Source organism: Fusarium falciforme, chromosome 1, assembly GCF_026873545.1.
Source record: "Fusarium falciforme chromosome 1, complete sequence".
NCBI lineage: Eukaryota > Fungi > Ascomycota > Sordariomycetes > Hypocreales > Nectriaceae > Fusarium > Fusarium falciforme.
In genome coordinates this window covers 2770108-2790785 of record NC_070544.1, presented here as the reverse complement: position 1 = coordinate 2790785, position 20678 = coordinate 2770108, and the positions used below count along the sequence as shown (strand labels likewise).

The 20678-nt window shown below is 54.5% G+C and overlaps 8 protein-coding genes and 2 pseudogenes across 10 annotated transcripts, besides 2 other annotated features; 6 read left to right on the top strand and 4 right to left on the bottom strand.

Moving 5' to 3' along the window:
- Positions 1-780: 780 nt before the first annotated feature.
- NCS54_00075900 (Chromatin modification-related protein EAF6) lies at positions 781-1381 on the top strand (the record flags this gene model as incomplete). The annotated part of the gene is made up of 2 exons (XM_053146398.1): positions 781-909; positions 965-1381. The coding sequence occupies 2 exons, from the start codon at positions 781-783 to the stop codon at positions 1379-1381; spliced, it is 546 nt and encodes a 181-aa protein (XP_053002373.1).
- Positions 1382-2405: 1024 nt separating this feature from the next.
- Positions 2406-4790, top strand: NCS54_00075800 (annotated as a pseudogene). Its single transcript has 6 exons — positions 2406-2516; positions 2585-2787; positions 2843-4200; positions 4249-4451; positions 4499-4615; positions 4668-4790.
- Positions 2406-4790: a sequence feature.
- Positions 4791-5294: 504 nt separating this feature from the next.
- On the top strand, positions 5295-6031 carry NCS54_00075700 (BTP domain-containing protein; the record flags this gene model as incomplete). Its single annotated transcript, XM_053146397.1, has 2 exons — positions 5295-5691; positions 5748-6031. 2 exons carry the CDS (start codon positions 5295-5297, stop codon positions 6029-6031), a joined length of 681 nt encoding a protein of 226 aa, XP_053002372.1.
- A 353-nt stretch (positions 6032-6384) lies between these two features.
- On the bottom strand, positions 6385-8937 carry NCS54_00075600 (Hypothetical protein; the record flags this gene model as incomplete). Its single annotated transcript, XM_053146396.1, has 1 exon — positions 6385-8937. Exon 1 carries the CDS (start codon positions 8854-8856, stop codon positions 6385-6387), a length of 2472 nt encoding a protein of 823 aa, XP_053002371.1. The 5' UTR covers positions 8857-8937.
- A 181-nt stretch (positions 8938-9118) lies between these two features.
- NCS54_00075500 (Hypothetical protein) lies at positions 9119-10348 on the top strand (the record flags this gene model as incomplete). The annotated part of the gene is made up of 1 exon (XM_053146395.1): positions 9119-10348. The coding sequence occupies exon 1, from the start codon at positions 9134-9136 to the stop codon at positions 10346-10348; it is 1215 nt and encodes a 404-aa protein (XP_053002370.1). The 5' UTR covers positions 9119-9133.
- A 99-nt stretch (positions 10349-10447) lies between these two features.
- On the bottom strand, positions 10448-11579 carry NCS54_00075400 (DUF1746 domain-containing protein; the record flags this gene model as incomplete). The annotated part of the gene is made up of 2 exons (XM_053146394.1): positions 10448-11237; positions 11299-11579. 2 exons carry the CDS (start codon positions 11577-11579, stop codon positions 10448-10450), a joined length of 1071 nt encoding a protein of 356 aa, XP_053002369.1.
- A 404-nt stretch (positions 11580-11983) lies between these two features.
- Positions 11984-13712, top strand: NCS54_00075300 (Phenylalanine--tRNA ligase; the record flags this gene model as incomplete). The annotated part of the gene is made up of 2 exons (XM_053146393.1): positions 11984-12505; positions 12570-13712. 2 exons carry the CDS (start codon positions 11984-11986, stop codon positions 13710-13712), a joined length of 1665 nt encoding a protein of 554 aa, XP_053002368.1.
- Positions 13713-15306: 1594 nt separating this feature from the next.
- Positions 15307-15747, top strand: NCS54_00075200 (Hypothetical protein; the record flags this gene model as incomplete). The annotated part of the gene is made up of 3 exons (XM_053146392.1): positions 15307-15471; positions 15524-15654; positions 15720-15747. The coding sequence occupies exons 1-3, from the start codon at positions 15415-15417 to the stop codon at positions 15745-15747; spliced, it is 216 nt and encodes a 71-aa protein (XP_053002367.1). The 5' UTR covers positions 15307-15414.
- Positions 15748-16213: 466 nt separating this feature from the next.
- Positions 16214-17438, bottom strand: NCS54_00075100 (G-patch domain-containing protein; the record flags this gene model as incomplete). The annotated part of the gene is made up of 3 exons (XM_053146391.1): positions 17383-17438; positions 16288-17323; positions 16214-16234 (listed from the first exon to the last, which is right to left on the bottom strand). The coding sequence occupies exons 1-3, from the start codon at positions 17406-17408 to the stop codon at positions 16214-16216; spliced, it is 1083 nt and encodes a 360-aa protein (XP_053002366.1). The 5' UTR covers positions 17409-17438.
- Positions 17439-17878: 440 nt separating this feature from the next.
- Positions 17879-20657, bottom strand: NCS54_00075000 (annotated as a pseudogene). The gene is made up of 2 exons: positions 18429-20657; positions 17879-18376 (listed from the first exon to the last, which is right to left on the bottom strand).
- Positions 17879-20657: a sequence feature.
- Positions 20658-20678: the final 21 nt, after the last annotated feature.

Sequence of the window (20678 nt, the reverse complement as noted above, 5' to 3'; positions counted from 1 at the left end):
AGTCTTGGCCGATTACGGTCATCCATGAATCCATGCCTATGGCAGGAAAGATGAGAACCATCCGAGAGCATCTCTTCAGGGATCGAGGCTAACAACAACGCAAGTGCTGCTCAGTGGCATCCTTCACACCGATTGCTCGTGGCTAGGTATATATAGTGTTTGGGGTTCGGGCGTGAAAAGGGGGGAATTGGGTCAAAAGCAGAATGGGGTTTATCTAGAGTAATAAATAAAAGAACATGATTTTTGGGACGTTGTGATAATCACTGACTGGAGGAGATGCTTGTTTGTCTTGCATGGGTGGCAGTATCTTGAGTTCTGTTGGAGAGGTTATAGACACCATTCCGAAGTCCACGTGACACCGAACTCGCTACAATGGTTGCTCACAACCATCATCTTCCGTAGTATAGTGGTCAGTATGCAAGCTTGTCATAAAAACAACACGCTTGAGACCCGGGTTCAATTCCCGGCGGGAGAGTTCGCCCCATGTGCAACACATGAGATTATCTTTTTGGTGTTTGGAGGAGGAATGGGATGGTTGAGATGCCTCCATGTCTTTTTGGTGATCGGAGCATATGGGTGTTGCGGCTGTGGTCCAAGCATAAGCGCGACGACCCACTTTACCCTTGACGCGGAAGCGCCTCTAGCCGCGCCCCGCGATTTCAACCAGAGGCAGCCTAACTTGATTTCCTTTGCTGAACACGACTTTGAGCTTTGTCGCATTTCACCAGCGCGTCGCGATACCGATCCGAACGATTCGAGACCATCTGATAGATCGAGTGGATGGCAGAAAGGAAGGCCGGAAACGCTGTTGGATCGGGGGCCGGACAAGTGACCATGTCCGAGTACAAGAAGGCGCAAGCCCGCGTGCGGGATCTTGTTGAGAAGCGCAGGCTTCTCGAGAGGCGCTTGGTGAGTTTTGAATCGCAGGTGATTGTGAAGAGTGCTTGTTTTGACTCTTGGATAGACGCAGGTTGAAGACGGCATCGCTCAGAAGGAGACCACCTACCTCGACAGCACACCGAGCGGCAACATCATCACGGGCTTCGACAATTATATGAAGGGGACCAGTGGCGCAGCGGCACAGCGACGCAAGGCCGGAACTATGGAGCAGAACCGAGTGTTTTCAAGATCATCCATCTCGTACCGACCGAACAACCTGGAAGGTATCGCTCCTGGATCAGGAGGTTCAACGCCGGCTTCAGGCGTGACACCCTCGTCAGCCGCGTTCCGGGACGGAGCCTCGAACCACCCGACACCAACATCGGCAACTGCTGGTAAGAACGCGAACAAGTCGAAGAAGAAGACGGTGGACCACGAGGATAGCGAGAACGACACAGCAGCGAGCAAGAAGCGGACAAACTTTGGAGCGCAGCGGAGGTAAAGCATTGATGGAATTGTGCCTGTAAGAATGGACTGGGCCTGGCGTTTTGGACTTTAATTGGAATTACGGCTTTGAAGCGGCGTTTGGGAGGGCAGTTGTTTGGTAGCTAGAGGTCCAAGAGAGGCTTTTGAACCAGTTGCCTCTTGTGGATAGTGTCACGCGACACTTGTTGATCCTTCTAATGCTCTGAAAGGGTGTAACCCAGGCACTAGAAATGCATTGTTTACTGTAATTGAAGAGGGTAATTCGCAATAGAGAGATCTGATTGACGCGAACCAGATTCCGTGATGGCACTAGCAGGGACATGATGGGTGATGGTGTTTACTAGAGGCGGTCAGAGTGAAGTTACCGAGGTCTACTTTGTCAAGAGAATGCTTGATGCTTCGAGGCTATCCCGTGCTCCCTTGGAGGTTGGGAATGGAACAAACGTGGTACCAACCACCCAGCAACAGGGTTGTCGAGAGCTAGAGATGGAGCTAACGAGCTCCAAACTGGGGAAGAGGGAGGAGCTAGGTCTAAGAGCAACGCGTATCATGATGGCACTGGTAACGCCACCCCGCTCCCTGGAGCTTGAACCTTGCTGGTTACAGGCAAATCGTCGAGAGGTTGCCGATACAATGCGGGGTCTTGCATGAAGGAGAGAAAGAGATGGTATTTACTGGATAGGTACCTGAGGGTAATTAGAGCTATAGATAAGAGGACTGATGAGGAATATCTGTAAAAGCCAACATCCATGACCAAAGTGACCTGCCTGATGAAACAAAACACGAGATCTCACGTTACCGGGCAGATGCTGGCATGGGCGGAAGAGAGGGGCCGAGCGGGCGGTGGTGATGAGGAGTAGGTAAGGTAAGAGAGGGGGGCAAGGTACCTCTTACCTACCTATGATGGATGTTTCAACGGGGCACAGTTCCAACAACATCTCTCATCACTCAGCCTCGTATTCTTCTTTCTTTCTTGCATACACTTCAGTTGTATGCTCCATCACCCTATAACCATCCCATCACCTCTTCTCCCTCAATAGTTCTCCATGATGACGAGACAGGCCACCCGGTTCACCCCCGAGGTGCTGCTGTCGGCCCCGCGGCGCTCCACCGGCGTCCCCAACTCCACCGGCGAGCTCGTCCTCTACACGGTGCGTCAGCCTTGACGATGGCTTCAATTCCGCCACTCTGCTGTCGCTCTATTTGCTGACCCGTCCAGGTCTCGTCCTACTCGTTTGACAAGCACGCCAAGTCTTCTCAGATCCGCGTCCTTAGCATCAAGGATGGCTCTTCCCACCTCATCTCTGAGGACACGGCTGCTAGCGACCCCATCTGGATTGGCAAACATGAGATTGCCTTTATCAAGACTAGTGACAATGGGTGCTCTATGCTGTACTCTCAGCACGTCTTTGATAAGTCGGCGTAAGAACCTCTCCACCGAACCATTGGTAGTAAACCGGACTAACACCACTTCAAGCCCACACATGATTCATTGTTTTGCTGGCAGCATCGCAAACCCAAAGGCCAAGCCCATCTCTCATCATGAGGTTGCATTCTGCTGCTCCGCCTTGACCACACCCCGGGGAGACATGTACTGGCCTGCGGCTGAGACTAAGACGCACACCTCGGCCAAGATCTACACCGGCCTCTTTGTTCGTCACTGGGATACCTGGAACAGCGAGAATCAGAACTCGCTGTGGTATGGTGTACTGTCCAAGAAGGACGGTAAATGGGCTCTCGAGCAGTCCGGCCTTACCAACCTCCTGGCCGGCACCAGCCTAAGCTGTCCCGTGCCTCCTTTTGGTGGCGCTGGTGACTTTGATATCTCGGCCTCGGGCATTGCTTTTGTGTCTAAGGACCCCGAGCTGAACCCTGCGAGAAACACAAAGACTGATCTCTACTATGTGCCTCTCAGGTCCTGGCTCGATAAGCCTCCAGTTCCTCAAATCGTCCACACCGGCACTCTACGGGGCTACAGCGTGGCTCCCTCCTTTTCCAACGATGGCAAGAAGCTTGTATTCGCCAGGATGAAGCACCAGCAGTACGAGTCTGATAAGACGAGGCTGTTGGTGATCCCCGATGTCACTGACCTGAGCAACGTGCAAGAGTTCTACCAGACGGATGATGACGAGGGTGGCTGGGATCTCAGGCCAGACTGGGCAGTCTGGAGGAAAGATGACAAGGTGCTGTATGTCGCAGCCGAAAAGCACGGAAGAATGGTACTCTGGAAGCTACCTTCTGACCCCCTCAAGGCCCGGGAGCTCCCAGAGCCTATCCATGAGGATGGATCTGTTGTCGAGGCCCATCTTTTGGGAGATGGTGATTCTCTCCTCATCACATCCAAGTCCCGGATTGAGAGCTCAAGTTACGCTGTACTTGACCCAGAAACCAAGTCGGTCAAGGTGGTTTCGGCCAGCTCTAAGAACGGAAAGTCTTTTGGCCTGTCCAAGTCCCAGTGCACCGAGATCTGGTATCCTGGGTCGACTGGTTACAACAACCATGCCTTGGTCATGTTGCCCTCCAGCTTTGACTCATCCAAGAAGTATCCTTTGGCCTTTTTGATCCACGGAGGACCACAGTCGGCTTGGACTGACGACTGGAGCACTCGCTGGAACCCGGCCATCTTTGCTGAACAGGGATACGTGGTGGTGTGCCCCAACCCGACAGGCAGCACAGGCTACGGACAAGCCCACATTGATGCTATTGCCAACAACTGGGGAGGTGCCCCATACGATGACCTTGTCAAGTGTTTCGAGTATATCGAAAACCAGATGGAGTATGTCGACACGGACCGAGCTGTCGCTTTGGGAGCGTCGTACGGCGGATACATGATCAGTGAGTTGTAGTGTCCATGTAGATGTTGAAGTGCTGACATGAAGTTAGACTGGGTGCAAGGCCACGACCTTGGACGCAAGTTCAAGGCCCTGGTATGCCACGACGGTGTCTTTTCTACGCAGAACCAGTGGTCCACCGAGGAGCTGTTCTTCCCTGAGCATGACTTTGGCGGAACGCTTTGGGAGAACCGAGCTGGATATGTGAAGTGGGATCCTTCTCTGTACACTGGAGAATGGGCGACCCCCATGCTGGTGAGTATTTCCCCTGTGGTTTCTTGAATATGCTCACTCTGTGGTAGGTGATCCATAACGAACTCGACTATCGTCTCCCCATCTCGGAGGGGCTGGCCATGTTCAACGTGCTCCAGGCGCGAGGTATTCCTAGCAAGTTTGTCATGTTTCCCGACGAGAACCACGTAAGTATCTATATGATGACTAGGCTTGATTTTAGTTTCTGACTTTATGTAGTGGGTGCTAAAGCCCGAAAACTCGTTGGTTTGGCATAGAGAAGTGCTGGATTGGATCAACAAGTACAGTGGTGTTGCGGACGAGTCCAAGCTGGAGAAGGAGACGGGCAAGTTGACCATGTAAGACTTTGTAGGGGTTGCCCGGTCGCGTGATTGTAAGATTACGGATGATTGAGATTGAAATTGAATGAGTTTGGATAATAATGGAGGTTGTGTGTTTGAATAACTACAATACCTGCATCAATGCCACCAAAACTGTTCCTTCTTTAACGGGACATTTCTCAGGTGTGATGGGTCCCCACTTTTTCCTTAGCTAGGCTGAGCCAGGCCGAACCTCGTTGGGATCCATGAGATGGAAGCTCTTCTCTCCCCAAGCTCAAGCACGTGCAACGCCAACACCAACAAGAGCTTCATCGTGAATAGCTTCATAATCGCTAGAGCAGGAGCGATTCCACAGCGCTTGGGTTCGGACATGCGCTGCTGCGAGACTCCAGATTTGACCCCGATGAAGGCGCAGACTCAGACACGGCGAAAACGAGGCGACGACGAGTAGAGCACCACCACCCGCCCAAGCTTTTCTTTGCTTCGCGACGACTACAATTACCGCTCAAGACGAACATCCTTAATCATGACGACGCCTCCTTCCCTCTTCCACGCGCTCCTCCGCCCCTCCATACTTCAGATCCTCCGCTCGACGGGCTACCACTCGACGCGCCCGGCCGTGCTCGACTCACTGACGGACCTCGCCGCCCGATACCTCTCGCTGCTCTGCCAGAGCACAGCCGATCACGCGGCGCACAATCAGGGCGACAGTGCGGATTTCACTGTCGTCGACATCCGCATGGCCCTACAGGACGCGGGCGCCCTCATGCCTGAGCGACTGCCCGCCGAGGAGCTGTTCCACGACAAGGAGGACCTGCGCGGCCTCGAAGAGTTCATCGCCTGGTTTGCGGGACAGCGCATGAAGGAGATGATGGATGTTGGCAGCGGAGACGGCGAGATGGATGCGACTGATTACCTCAATGGTGAGTCTTGCTGCATTGGGTTTTCTGCAGACGACGTGCTAATGATTGTGGTGTAGCTCTTAAGAAGAAGCACAGCAAGACGGGCGAAGACGCCAAGTACCACGGGACAATCCTAGGCAGGGGACACGATGCAGGAGAGGTACAAGTCGAAGGAGGACCAGACACGAGCATCTCGGAATGGATCTCCAAACGCACAGCATCTGCCTCACTCAGCCCCGAGCCTGAGCAGCCGCCGCAGCATAACCAGAAGGCGGTTCAGCAAAACGGCCATGCCAGCGACGACGAGTCGGGCCTGAGCTCTGTGGGAGACCGGCTGGATCACGAGATGGACTTGTCATAGGATGGAGGACGATTTGTGTTTTTGCATAGCGATGGAGTTTTCGGAGAGGACGGATAGTGGAATGGAATCGGGGTCCAAAAGACAGACCTCTTTGGGGTCCCTGTGTGTTTCTAGGGTTGCTTTTGAAAGTCTTTGAGATGGGCTTGTAGATATACATCTTGAACTAATATTGATATCTCACTCGAGTCACACAGGCCATTGAACTGTTGCATCATCCATCTTGAAGTCATTTCCAACGCTTCTCATGAGTGTGTATGCGTAGTACTAGTATACAACATGCGACGACCTTGTCGCTCTATTTGAATTGGAGAGATGCCATATGATTCCCCCCAAGCGCCGATACATGCCCCTTTTTATTTACCGCCCCCCTTGCCCTTTTTCATCATATCGTACACTCCCATCTCTTTCGCCGCCTCCCTAAACACCTGCCCCTGTCCGTCCTCCTCGGGCCAGTACTGCTTCTGCAGATACTCAAAGAGGGCCTCACCACGGCGATCGCCCTGAAGTCGTGACTCGTCTCCCTCAGCCCAGTCCAGCAGGGCGCGGTCGAGGTTCCGCTTTGCGTGTACGAGGCGACGGCGGTGGGTTGGCGTATCCCACGCCAGCTTTGTGGTGCCCATGACCATCTCGAGGACGAGCGTCTCGGGTGGTAGGAAGTTGAAGATGTCGCGGAGGGCGGCCAGAGCGACGACGAGGCCAGCGCGGTCGCCCACGCGTCGGAACGTGTGGAGAATCTTGCGAGCGAGCTGTCCATCCATACCGCCGTCAGCCGCAAAAACATGCCGGAACTTGGCCGTCTCAGCAAAGAGGTCGCGCGTCGATGAGACCATGCCGGGGATATGTCCGGCCGAGGGCATGTGAAGTCGGTTGACGGCAAGCGTCTTCCAGAGCGCGCTGAAGGTATACGGATCAGGCTCGACGCCCTTTTCCGTTACGAGCGTATCGTAGAGCTCGAGCGCCTCCTTGGACTGGCCCGCCTGGATATACGACTCGAGGAGCTGGTTGATAACGAACGAGTCAGCCTTCATCTCGGCCTCCCGGAACGCCTCCCAAAGCGTCAAGAGGCGCTCGTGGAGATCGCGAAGACGGTAGTTCTCTGCCAAGAGGGAGAACGTCTCCAGAGTGGCTCGAGGGAATGGGTTCACGCCAGCAGCCTCTGCTGCCTTGTCCTTGGAGGAGCCACCACTTCCTCGAGCCTTGACAAAGTCAATTCGAGAGTCAATCATACCCCAGGCCATCTGATCCGCCTTATCCAGATCCTCAGCACCCCCCGACCGCTGCCAAGCACCGATGAGGCCATTCAGCTGGATCGGCGATGCCTCGATGCCCCTCTTCCTCATAAACTCGACGACGCTCTGCGCACCCGAGAGGTCGCCTGCTCCGATGAGCCTCTTGAGCCACTTGCCAAAGAAGAACTTGTTGGCCACGACCGAAGGCATGTACTTTTGCTTCTTCAGGTCGATCTTGCCGTCGCTCATCATGTCAACAAATGCGTATAGGGCGTTTTCGGTTTGGTTGGTGGTCAGGAAGTAGGATATAACCTGGTCGTAGTCGGTGAGCTTCATGTCGTGTCCCAGGAGCTCGCGGAGCTGCCGGTACGCCAACCATGCCTTCTCCTGACCCTCCTCCGTCCCGAGCTCCGACCACGTCCGGATCAGAGGCATAAGGATGCGAGGATCCTTTTGCTTCTCAATGAGCTTGTTGACGGCTCGCTGCGCCTGGTCCAGATCGCCAACGCGGCAGAACATCCTCACGCCCAGCTCCCAGAACTCTTGGAACGTCACAGCGTTCTCGTCACCTAGCGAGCTGATGCATCGCTTCCAGTTCTCGATGGCCTTTGTCTCCCATCCATCGACGAATACGGCCTCAATGGTCAACAGTTGCTGTGCAGGGCTCAGTGTGATCTTGGCCTCGCTCATGTCTCGCGACAAGAGAGCAAGATGTGATAGTCGATGGATGTTGACAGACTCGTCCGCTGAAAAGACCTTCCAAAGCAGATCCCAGACCTCAAGGGGAACGTGGCTCCAGCCATGGGCGAGGGAAAGCCGGGCCGCGTGGTACGCCTTGAATAGCCCCTGCACAGTCTTGGTGGTGAGCTTCGTCCCTCGGCGCATGTCCCTTGCCGTCCGAGCCAGAGTAGTGTTGAGGCGGGCGACCCTTTTCCGTTGATTGATTGTCCACGGCTTCTCTGGGACCTGAGGTAGGGCTATTCGAGAACCAAGGGTTCCCATCTCGGGCAACCCTGGTAGCTCCAAGTCCAGCTCTTCCAATATCTCCTTGGGAAGGTCTGCGCCAGTCTTGTCAATCTCCTCATCGATTGCCGCCGTGTAGGCGTCCAGCTTGGCAATAATCCTCTCCAGGTCGTCGGCCGTCTTCATCTTATCCCAGTCCTGGCCCAGTTGATCAACGACCTCTTGAAAGGCTGCCTTTTCATCCTGCCCACCCATCTCATTCTTGATCTCTATCAGGGCATCTTTGAGGCCTGAAGTATCGACCTCGTGTAGTGATGCGCCAAAGGCTTCCTCACTGGGCAGCTCTGTCCTCTTATTGTCCTCCTGCTCGAAGAATCGAACGCTAAACGTCTCGTCTGTGCCCTTGGTTGGGTTTCGAAGCGCCTTGATACGATCGAGATATTGCCTGAGCTCGAACCTGCTCGGCTTTCGGGCTACGGCATCGTTGGCCGGTCGTTGCGCTGTGGCTTTCGAACTGTATGCAACTGCTGATATCCATGGCTGCTGAGGCCGGTGTCGGATCGCCAATCGACATGAGCGACATATTGTCTCATTCCGGCATCGTAGCTCGAATAAAAGCGGTCGACCCGCCATCCTCAATGGCTGAAGTGCGCAATGGCAGTACCGAAGCCTCGTTGACGTGAGGATCTCGAACTTTTCGAGCAGTTGGCGGGCACAATTCAATCATTGGGTCCGTTATCGATAAGACGCTGAAGACGCTGAAGACTTGCTCTTTCCAGTGGGTGGGTGGCTTACCGCCTTCCCCATTGAGCGACCCATACAACTTTTCCAGCGGCAGAAAGATATTTTTTTGCTCTACCGCTGGCGAAGCTGCAATATTGCGACTTCAAGATACCCCAACCACAGCAAAATGTCGAACCCTTCGCCAGAGTTCCTCCGGTTCACAGGCCACCGGCACTTTACCCAGAGGTTGATTCTATCAACCCTGACCGGTCGACCCGTTCACATCTCCAAGATTCGAAGCACGTCGCCTACGAATCCTGGTCTCGCCCCTCATGAGATTTCCTTCTTGCGCCTGCTCGAGGCCGTCACCAATGGCAGTTCGATGCAGATCTCGTACTCGGGTACGACAATTACATATCATCCTGGTTTGATCACAGGAACTATCGCTGGCTTTGGAGCTTCAGACGGAGACGTCATCGAGCACAACATCTCCATGAACAACACGCGAGGCGTCACCTACTACCTCATGCCTCTCTGTCTTCTGGCGCCTTTCTCGAAAGCCCACATGAACGTCCGTATCTCGGGCCCCGGCGTCATCACATCCTCCACCGAGACGGGCGACATCTCCGTCGACTCCTTCCGAACCGCCATCCTCCCCCTCTTCGGCCTCTTTGGTATCCCTCCCGCGCGAATAGAGCTGAGGGTGCTTCAGCGATCCTGCGCGGGACCCGGCGGACGAGGCGGCGGTGGATGTGTCGAGCTGCGATTTGCGAGTCAAGTGCGACTACCCAAGACCCTACATCTCAACCGAAGCCCCGGCCGGATAAAAAGGATTCGAGGTGTCGCATACTGCACTGGAGTGTCTGCCTCGAACAATGCCCGAATGATCCACTCAGCGCGCGAGATCCTCAACCCCTTGGTGTCCGATATCCATGTTGCTGCCCAGTACGACCAGGCGCCGCTCGTGCCCACCGGCGACAAGGCAGGAAGCAAGAGGCGGCTGGGAATTGGTTTTGGTCTGAGTTTGGTCGCCGAGTCGAGCGCAGTTGGTGTGCTCTACTCCGCCGACGTGGTTGTGCCGCCTTCAGGTGGTGTAGTCCCAGAGGACATTGGCAGGCGATGCGCTTTCCAGCTACTTGAGACCATCTCGCAGGGCGGATGCGTTACTCAGACCTCTGCCAACACGGTCCTCATTCTCATGGCCATGGGATCAGAAGATGTTGGCCGTCTCAGAATCGGCCGCGACGTAATTGGAACTGAAGAGATGGTTGGATTGGCTAGGGACCTAAGGACATTTGGCGCGAGCAGCTGGGGCTTGAGAGATGTCGAGGACGACACCAATGATATCATTGTTTCTGTTAAGGGTACTGGCGTTGGCAATGTTGGCAGGAAGATAGCGTAAAGCAAGGGAAGCAATTCATTTCTGAAGCAATTCATACTCAGTTCATGCATGCATTCGGAACAATGGATGGCACAGTCGCTGACAATTATCTCTTGCATCTCATTGCCGTCTATCAGTCTGCCCCTGGCGAGCTGGTACGGTGACACCCCGCCTGCGGGCTTCAATGGCTGCCATAGTCGCCCCATAGCTGATGGTGCGTAAGGAGTGTGCTGCCGTCCTCTCGAGATCCATCGCCGCATTGCGAAGAGAATGCAGGACGTGATACTCGCCAATGACTGCATTTCCAGAGCTTAGCACGTCCGACAGATAAGTCCTTGTCGGCTCGTCCGCTGGCGACTCTCTTGCAGGCGGCTCTGGTTCTCCCGACTGCGAGCTGCCTTCTTCTGCTTCATTGATAGGCCTAAGCGGTTGCAATTCGATGTCTTCTGTCTCATTCGGTGGTAACGAGCCAGGCATGTCCCGAGATACGCCACGCTCTTCTGCATCTAGGTCTTCTAGAGTGGGGCCCATCTCCTGGGCGACGTCTGGTATTAGAGGGCGGAATGTTTTGAGGGTCAGGCGAAGCCTTTCCCGTTCCGTATGTACCGTCAGCATCAGACATTGGATGACCAAGATCGCAAAATCGGCAAGGAGATAGTAAATCCGCGATGTTGGCGGCTTCTGACCTATAAAGTCAATGACTAAGCCGCCGTGCATGTAGCCTCGATGGTAGTCTGGTCCAGTCGGGAGTGAAGCAAATAGATGGAGGAGCATGCAGATGAGGTTGGGAATGACGACTAACACGACATGTATGCGACTGGCGGGCGTGAGGAAGGGAAATGACTCATCCTTAGGTGTCAAATACATGTACTGGCCGACAGATCGTAGGATAAATCGAAACATGGAGCATCTAGAGGCAGACATTTGTAAGCGCAAGCCGGGCAAGTAAACAAGGGCGGATGGTAACGTACTCCATATAATACAGCGCGCTTAACTCCGCAAACACCAGGGTATCAAGGCTCTTGAGCAAATGTGTAATGAATTCCAACTTTCTCGCTAGGCCGGGATTGCGCCGCTTCCTGCTCTTCTTCTTCTTGCGGCGCTGCGAGTGCGACTGGGCGCGCGACCGGGACCTGGGCTGCTCAGGCGATAGCAGATCCCGGGTGACACGGTTGGCAGAGGACGCGGGGAGAGGCTCGACGGGAGGAGCATCGGTTCGCGCCGTAGAGCTCGGCGAGGCATCATGGCTCATTCTCGGGGCTCGTCATCTGTTCTCAGGTTCGCGGACGAGCCAGTTCTGCATATGAGCAGGGCGATAGCTCAGGAAGAGCACGTGCAGATCATCGGCGACTCTTGTGGGTGATGTGTGATTGATGGAAGCTCAGAAGATCGAATCGACAACAAAAATGAGAAAGCGACTGGCTAAAATTAAGAAAATTGAAGATACGAGTTCTTATGGGAGCCTGGAGAGGTGGGAACGGAGTTGTTGGAACTTGGGAGAGGCCATGATAGGATTGCAGGGATCATATGTGACTGACACTTACGAGTACCGACAGGCCAGACACGGGCAAGGAGGTCGGATATCGGAGAAAGGGTAGCCCCGAAAAACGCGGGACACACTGAAGCTGGCCAAGTACCTCCGTACCCCGCCATCGGATGTGCAGTGGTGGGTGGTGCAGCACCGGCCCAAATAATTTCTGCCGTGACTCAGACGAACAACGACGACGACGAAGAGGAGCAAACTCGTCTCAGATTCACCAGACACAGAGACAAGTGCCCATCATGACAACCTCAAGCTCTGCCCCCGCGGGGGACCTCACTTCCCAGATCCTCCAGGCCCTCTCGGCCCAGAGTCCCCTCCTCTCCGCTGAGGCCTTCCCCTCCATCGCCTTCCAGGACATCAAGGCCGCCCTCGATCGTCTGGCCTCGCGGTCCATGATCACCTACGAGACAATTGACCGAGAAGAGGCTGCCCTGGAGCCTGAGGCCGAGAAGATTGCCGAGCATGGCAGCCACGAGGCGCGTGTCTTCGAGGCTCTGCGCAGCGCTGTTGAGGGTTTGACCATTCAGGAGCTGGAGCAGGCGATTGGCGACAAGACTGTCACCAAGGTCGGCCAGGGCAAGGCCTTTAAGGAGAAGTGGATTAGCAAGAGCAAGGATGGAAAGCTTGTGGCTACTGTAAGTGCTGTAACACTTGAATCAAGCGGTTCTTTTGAATGATGGTTGACCTCTTTATCTTCAGGCCGAGTCGATCGAGGATGTCACCCGAGCCCAGCTCCTGCAGATCAAGGAGACCCGAACCCACGAGCCCAAGATCTTGACCGACCTGCGAAAGCGAAAACTGATCAAGATGCAAAAGGTCATCAGCTTCAAGATGGCCCAGGGCCCCAAGTTCGCCCTCGAGATCCAGAAGGAGGAGACAGACCTGACAGCCGACATGATCATGTCGGGCTCGTGGAAGACGGCCAACTTCAAGCCCTACAACTTCAAGGCCCTGGGAGCTGACCAGAACGCCGGCGCTCTCCACCCCCTCAACAAGGTGCGACACGAGTTCAGACAAATCTTCTTCGAGATGGGCTTCGAGGAGATGCCCACCAACAAGTTCGTCGAGACCGGATTCTGGAACTTTGACGCCCTCTTCGTGCCTCAACAGCACCCTGCCCGTGATCTGCAGGACACCTTCTACATCTCGGACCCCAAGGTGGGCGATAGACCGCGGACAGAACAGGAGGGACAGAACACAGAGGAGTACTGGGAGAACATCAAGGAGGTGCACCAGGACGGCAAGTTTGGATCGATCGGCTACAGATACCCCTGGTCGGCCGACGAGTCGACAAGACTGGTCCTTCGAACACACACCACTGCCATTTCAACGGCGATGCTGTACAAGCTGGCAGCGCAGAAGGGTCCCGATGGACGACCACCCCCTGCCCGATACTTCTCCATCGACAGGGTGTTCCGCAACGAGACTGTGGATGCGACTCACTTGGCCGAGTTCCACCAGGTGGAGGGTGTCATTGCCGACTACGGACTGACCCTGGGAGGTCTGATGGAGTTCATGGAGGTCTTCTTCGCCAAGATGGGCATCACCAACCTCAAGTTCAAGCCTGCGTACAACCCCTACACCGAGCCTAGCATGGAGATCTTCAGCTACCACGAGGGTCTGGGCAAGCTGGTGGAGATTGGCAACAGTGGCATGTTCCGACCGGAGATGCTGGAGCCCATGGGTCTGCCCAAGGACATGCGGGTGTTTGGCTGGGGTCTGAGCTTGGAGCGGCCGACCATGATCAAGTACAAGATCTCCAACATCCGAGAGCTGCTGGGCCACAAGGTGGATCTCAACTTTATCGAGAGGAACCCGGCGGTGAGATTAGAGAAGGAGTAGGCCGGGGGTTGATTGTATACAAGACCAAAAAAAGACGGCTTTGTGTTAGAGGTGGACTTGTGGCATCTAGACGGGGTGCAAGGAAAGGGAGGGGCGTGATTTTGTCGTACAGTATCATGACTAGACGAAAGGAAAATTTCAAAATAAAAAGAAAAAAGCCCGGATGGTTCCAACAACAACAACAACAACAACAACAACAACGAGGGCAAGCCCCTGATGAGGAAGGACCCTGACTAGACACGGGAATCGAGGATCTAGAGACGGGTCATGTCGTCAGTTGAGGTTCAAGACGAGGGCCCTGCCCCACAACTTGCAAGCTACCGAAGCCATTCACGTCTTCGACTTTGGAAGGCTACGCACACGACATGACCGTTTGGAGGACCCTGAATCTGTTCAGTACTGCAAGATTATCATCCAATGTCTGTTAGTCACCATCTTTCATGTGACCCCTGTATTCTCTTGTCGCATGCATTGGGGTCATTTGCTTAACAATTCAATTGCTCTCTCCCCCGCTTCCGGCACTTGCCCTTTCTCGCTTGGAGGAGCGAACCCAAGAACAGCCCCACAAGGCCCCGAACCGGCCGGCCCCACCGGACCTTGAGCCCCGTCGACGCCAGGTGCCCCGCTTCTGCTGAACGCATCCCGTCCCCAATTCCCACTTCAACGTCGTCATTGAGGATAGAGAAGGTGCCAATCCCTCTTGACGGTTGTGGTATCATGATCAATGTTTGACCAGAAGAGGGGAAACTGCATCCATGAAAGCTCACCCTCCAACCGCGGACAGCTGGTCCCCTCCCGACCTCCGCAAAATGCAACGCTGCAGGCTGTAGCTTCTGTGGCTGGCCTGGACTCTGTCTTGGTGTTAGTAATTCCCCTGCCGAGTGTGGTGGTGTGACCTGCTTTTGACAAGCCCTCTCCGCGTCTGTGTCTGGGGAAAACGGGTCAAGATCAGCGCCTCAGGGAAAGCCGCCATGATGCTCACAGGCGAGGGCGGACATTCCACCCTCCCCGCTTCCAAGGGAGCTCGCACCCTTTGCTTCTGGGGCAGGTGATGATTCAAAGGGACTTGTTTTGCATCGGATTCACAGTGAGGGAGAGCCCCAGCTCCCCAGTGTCTGACGATCGAAGAGGCCTGGTTGGCTGGGAGGACGAGACGGCTCACTCCCCTCTGCTGGAGCACAGCGGGAAAGAAGGGACCAGAGGCGAAAGAGGGACGCCACCTCGGTCATGGCCTCGTTTGGCCATTCCTCCAAAGGAGCATGGCCCAGCATGTGGGATGGCGGATGGAGGGCCCCGGGCGCAAAGCTTACGGATGCGTCCAGCCTATCGAACCGTCGCTGCCGTCACTTACATGCATGGTTGACACGACGGAGGTGACGAGCTAGTGTGGTTGTCTCCTGTGCTACAGTGAGAGAGAAGTGGTGATGATGGCGTTGCCCTTTTGCGTGTAGTGGTGCAAGACGCCCGCGGGAAGCTTTGTCTACGTACCTCGTTTCTTCCTGACCTGAAGATCGACGGCGAGTTGTCTGATCGCCTTGTCACATATAAGCTGAGCTTCCTCCCCTCCTTTCCGAGCTCTTCTTGTCTTCATACTTCAACCTCAATCGAACTCTTGTTTCAAACAACCATTGACCACGATCGTGTCCTCCATATAAGGACATTTGCTAAACCACACATCATCAACTTCACCACAACCGCAATCATGGACTCTGGCGCTCCCCAAAACAACCAAAACACCAACGCCAGCGGTCGCCGCCGAGTAACGTCTCCCGTCCCCTTCCTCAATGGCATGATACTAATGACCATACCAGAGCTCCGGCTTCATGCCCGCCTTCGCAAGCCTCCAACAGCAAAAGCGAGGCTCCGATGCCAACGCGGCCCGTCGCGCGAGCATGTCGGACCAAACAGCAAAGGGCGGCATCTTCAGCCAGTTCTTCCACAAGTGCGTCGTCGTCATCACCACATCACAATGCTACTTCATGATAAGTTTGACTAACATGCTTGCAGCAACTTCGGCAAGAACGCGGAGAAATAAATGATCGAAAACTCACAAGCAAACGATCAACTCGCGAGGCAACGATCGGTGTATTAATAGTGTTGGGTTGAGTGCCCTTGTTTTCGTTGTAATGGGCTGGTAATTTGGCCACAGAGGTGAATGCTGAGAGCGAGTTCAGCTGTAGGAGCAGTAAATAAATGAAGTAAATGATCTGCATCAAAATTCGCTATGCTTCCCCTCCTCCTGTGTTTCCTTGGGTGTGATCATCAGGCACACCTTCGCTGCTCTCCTCCATGATTCGATGCTGAACCCAAGCCAAGTCTTGGGCTTGAGATTGGCGATTCTCCCGCGACTCCAAGAGATGTGACGGACTCCTCTAGCTTTGTTTGTGTGACCGACCCAACGCCGGCCTCAAACAGCGTCTCGTACACTCCTATACCTTGTCTATGGTTACTCCCCGTTCAAACACTTTTGTTCTCCAGTTCCAGATAAAAGAAAAACTGATTTAAGCCTTGACCATGAAAATCTGCTTCTGTTAGCGAAATAGTCCAGCAGCAGGGTAACGTGGATTGTACGGACCTGGTTCAACGCCTTGGTATCCAACACAGCCTGCCTCTTCTGCGCAATAAATCGTGACCGCACAAAGTTCCTGCTTCCCCGAGGAGTTGATGTTCCGGATGGTGTTGTCACCCCGGTTCCTGGGATAGACGGCACAGGCGTTGACTCTTGCGTAGCAACGGTGCTGCTCGACTCTGAGGCCGCGGCCTCCTTCTTGCGCTTCTTGTCCTTCTTTTCCTTCTTCTCCTTCTTGGACTTCTTGTCCTTCACCTTGTCCTCCTCCGAGTCCTCGGGAGACCGGCTCTTGTCCTTGGACTTGGATTTCCGCTTCTTGGAGCGCTCTTCTGACTCCTCTTCCGAGACCTCTGCAGACTTCTTGCGCGACTTGTCCTTCTTAGACTTCTTATCCTTCTTCTTGGCCTTGGCGTCGTCCGTGTCGGCGCTGCTGTCGTTCTCCTTCAGCTTGCGTTCCTCCTTGCGTCTCTTCTTGCTCTTGGAGTCGGATTCTCGGCTGGAAGAGTCTTCGTCGTCTTCGCTGGCCTTTCGCTTCTTCGACTTCTTCTCCTTTTTAGATTCCTTCGGTGCTGGGGTGGATTCCATAACCACGTCCTCGTCTTCGTCCTTGGGTGTCTTGGCTTCCTCATCATCCTTCTCCTTCATCTCATCGCCCACTAGGAGACCTCCATACACGAATCGCATCGGTCCGTATCGTTGCTCGACAAAGTGATGGGTCTTGACGGCGAGGCGCGCCTGCTGATCCTCCACAACTTGGTCCTCGGTCTTTCCGTTGAGTCTACTGAGCAGGTCCTGGAAGACATCGAGTCCTGTAACCTCGTCTTCCTTGGCCCTGCTGAAGCCCAGTCCCTTCATGTCATCCTTGAGAACGACGCGGATGTACGAGGCGTTGGCAGCCGTGTGCAGTTCCGAGTGCGGCGCATTCTCAGCTCCGAGGAACTGGCCCGGTTGCCAGCCCTGGGCACGAAGGATCTTCTGCCCAAAGGTGTTGGTGTCTCGAGTCCATTTGGTGTTGTTGGGATCCTTGTTGATCTTTCGTCGGCTGCAGTCAGCAGGTTAGTAGACATTCGCAGACGACCCTGACAAATGCGACAGTCTTACATCTTGTTCTCTGCAAGGAGTCCCATCTTTGCGACTACAAGGCTTGAAGAAGGCAATCGCTGGCTTGAACGGGTGCACGTTGGAGAGTTCGCTACAGAAAAAAGAGGTGGGCGGTGGGGATGTGCGTCGCGAAAAATATCTTATCGCAGATTTCTATTGGTCGATAAGAATGTGCATGGCCCCGCCAGATGCACTAGCTCACCTTTCACCGAGGTTCACCGAGACATCAAAGTCTCCCTTCATTTCAGACAAGACTCGAGGTGGTTAAAGAGAGTAATCAATATTAGAATGGGAATATGTGATGCAATTTCATGGCCTATCAAAGCTCACAAATCGACTTCGAAAATCAGCAAGTAGTAACAATGGCATAATCTACACGGAATATCGCGAGATATTCGTCTCCACGACACCTGAATCCAGTTGCCCAGGAACCCAATATGAAAGCAACCAACTCCAGCTCCTCCTCATGAGCTTGTACTGTAAGCAATATGTCAGTCTAGTAGTTGAGCTCGCCACCTCCGCCACCAGAAACCTGGTCAAGGTCTTCGTAGCTCTTCAGGCTTCGTCCCTGTACCGCCTCACGGGGACCTCCAGCAGCTCCGCCGGCGCCGTCTCCCCATCGAGAACCGCCCATACGGTTGCGGCCACCGTCGTAACGGTTTCCGCCACGGCGGTCATATGGACCAGATCGATACTGGCCGCGGCCTCCGCCCATGCCTCCTCGGCGAATGGGTCCTCCAGAACGGTCGTCACCCATTGGGTTCCAACCACCAGACTGCATATTCGCAAACATGGGAGTGAAGCCGCCAGGGGGCATAGGGAATCCAGGCATGCCCATCATGCCATTCATGGCAAAATTCTGGAGATTGAAACCACGGGGTGTGCCCGTGTTCGACTGGCCATTGGCAGGTGGGAAATGACCATTCGAGTTGGCATCCGTCCTCGATGGTGCAATATGTGCAGGATCGATGACATATGCGTTGATTAGGTCAAACTAGAGATTCAGTTAGTTGGTGTCGTTCAAGTATGAGTAGGGGAAGACGGACCTCTTGCTTGATGCTCTCAAGCCACTCAGAATGGCGCTTCTCGACGTGCTTGCGCCAGAAATGCTCCTCCTTGAACAGCTTGGAACATTCTGGTGCCTTGCACCGCCACTTGTGTTCATCCTCTTGCTTGACATGCTTGGAAAGCTCCTCATCAACAGCCTCGTCCACAGGACGGCCGCCAAGCTTCCGGATGTCGACGGAGTGAGGGTCCAGGAGCTGGGTCAACTTGTCTTCAAACGTCTTGACCCAGTTGAAGGCCCGGAGAAGCTGCTGCTCGGTCTTGTTGGACGCGTTTCGGAACTTCTTGTCCCCCTCAGCAGGTTCGTTCTCTGGCTCCTCGGCTCCTTCTCCTCGCTTCTTGCCAGGGAAGGGCTCACCACTGGCGCTGGCCCGAGCCACCGCCTTGGCTGCAGAAGACAATGTGCTGCGTGGTCGGCGCAAGTGACCGCCTGGGCACTTGCGCGTAAGCTCGTGAATCGAGTCACTCTCAAAGACACAGAAGAAGCAGAAGTTGAAAACTCGGCGCAGATACTCGATCAAGAGATCGAGCTGTTTCTTCTTGACTAGGAGATCTTCGTCATCAACCTCTTCGTCGTCGACGGCACCCTCTTCCTCCTCTTCTTCAACTTCAATCACACCGTCTTCTTCTTCGTCCATGGCTTCATCCATGCCCACCTCGCGCGTCTTCTTGACCTTCTTGACCGGAGTCGGGGGCACGGCAGGCTGAAGCTGGCCAGCATTCCTCAAGTCTTCGACCTTTTCTTCAATCTTCAGGGTCGCCTGGAAATCAGAGCCAAACTCTTCCTCAAACTTATTGACAATTCGCTGAACAAGAAGCAGATCCTTGTCAATGCGTTCAGGTGCCGAGAAAAGATCCCAAAGAGCCTTCTTGCGGGGGTGGACAGGCGGGCTGTGAACTCCAACGTGGCAAACAAAATCACCCCGGACCTCGTCCTTGACCGTCTTTCCATTGATGGCTTCCAGAGCTTTGTCAGCGGTTGATACTGGCTGAGGCGATGTTATCTGCTCATCACCGTCTTCATCCTTAGGGTCGACACGGTCAACTGGCAGTGCCGTTTCTGAAGAAGGGTGAAGCATGACCCATCCGATTCGGTGATAGCGCTTGCTGGGGTTGGGATCAGAAAGAGAAAGCCATTTGAAGCCTCCCTCCTCCTCTCCGAGATGCTCCTTGCAGAAGGCTTCAAGGTTCTGACGGCTGACGTGGGGGGCGATAGTCTTGATCAAAAGAGTAGGCTGAAACTGATTCTCGTCTCGAATATCAGCACCGTTCGCTGGTACGAGATCGCCAACACCAAGAATCTCATTAGTGGCCGTCGCCTCGCCCTCTTCCTTCTCAACAACACCCCCGCTGCCATTGCTTTCACTCTTAGGAAGACCTTCCAAAGAGAAATCATCAAATGTGCCAGACTCGAGGTCTTGTTCCCACTGACTGTAGGCGCCACGTCGGTGCTCGTTGAGTTTCGCCCGGAAATCATCACGGATTTCGGGGACATATCGCTCCTTGAACCACTGCTCCCTCTTGTGCTCCGAGACAAACGCCCGAGCCATCTTGGCCTGCAGCTCCTCCTTGTAGGCGTCATAAGCCGCCTGAATCTTGGCCTTTTCCTTTTCACGGTCCTCTGGGCCACGGGCTCTCTCGGGTTCACGTCGACGACCAGTGCGAATTCGCTCCTTCTCTTCCTTAATCTTCTCATTCATTCTCCACCATTCACCGAAATATGAGAAGCCAACCTGGTACGGGAGCTTGACAGGATCGGCCAGTGGGTTGACTGTGACATTGCCGGAGGAGCTAGCCTCCTGGCCAGGAACATATCGATCAATGTTGGCGGGGGGTGAGGTGATGCGACGTCGGTCGTCACGATCGCGATCGTCTCGACGAGATCGCGGCTCATAGCGATCAACTGTAGCGGGTGAGCGAGATCGGCGGCGGTCGCGACGGTCATGGCCTGGGAATGGTGAGCGGTGCTGTTCAGTGTGATACGAGCCAAGTCCAAAAGACTCGAGGTTGCGCGACGAACCTGGTGACCTTCCACGATAAAAGGAATCGCCTCGATCGCCTCGATCGGCGCGATCATCTCGGGTGCGCGAGTCATCGCGACTCCAGCTTCTCTCAACGGGAGAGCGAGCCGAGGCATCTCGAAAAGAGGTGTACGAGTCCATTGTTGGTTTCGGAAAGGAGGACGCGACGTGGCATGGGAATAGGTAGCTCTTTAAGGCAGAGACGAAAGT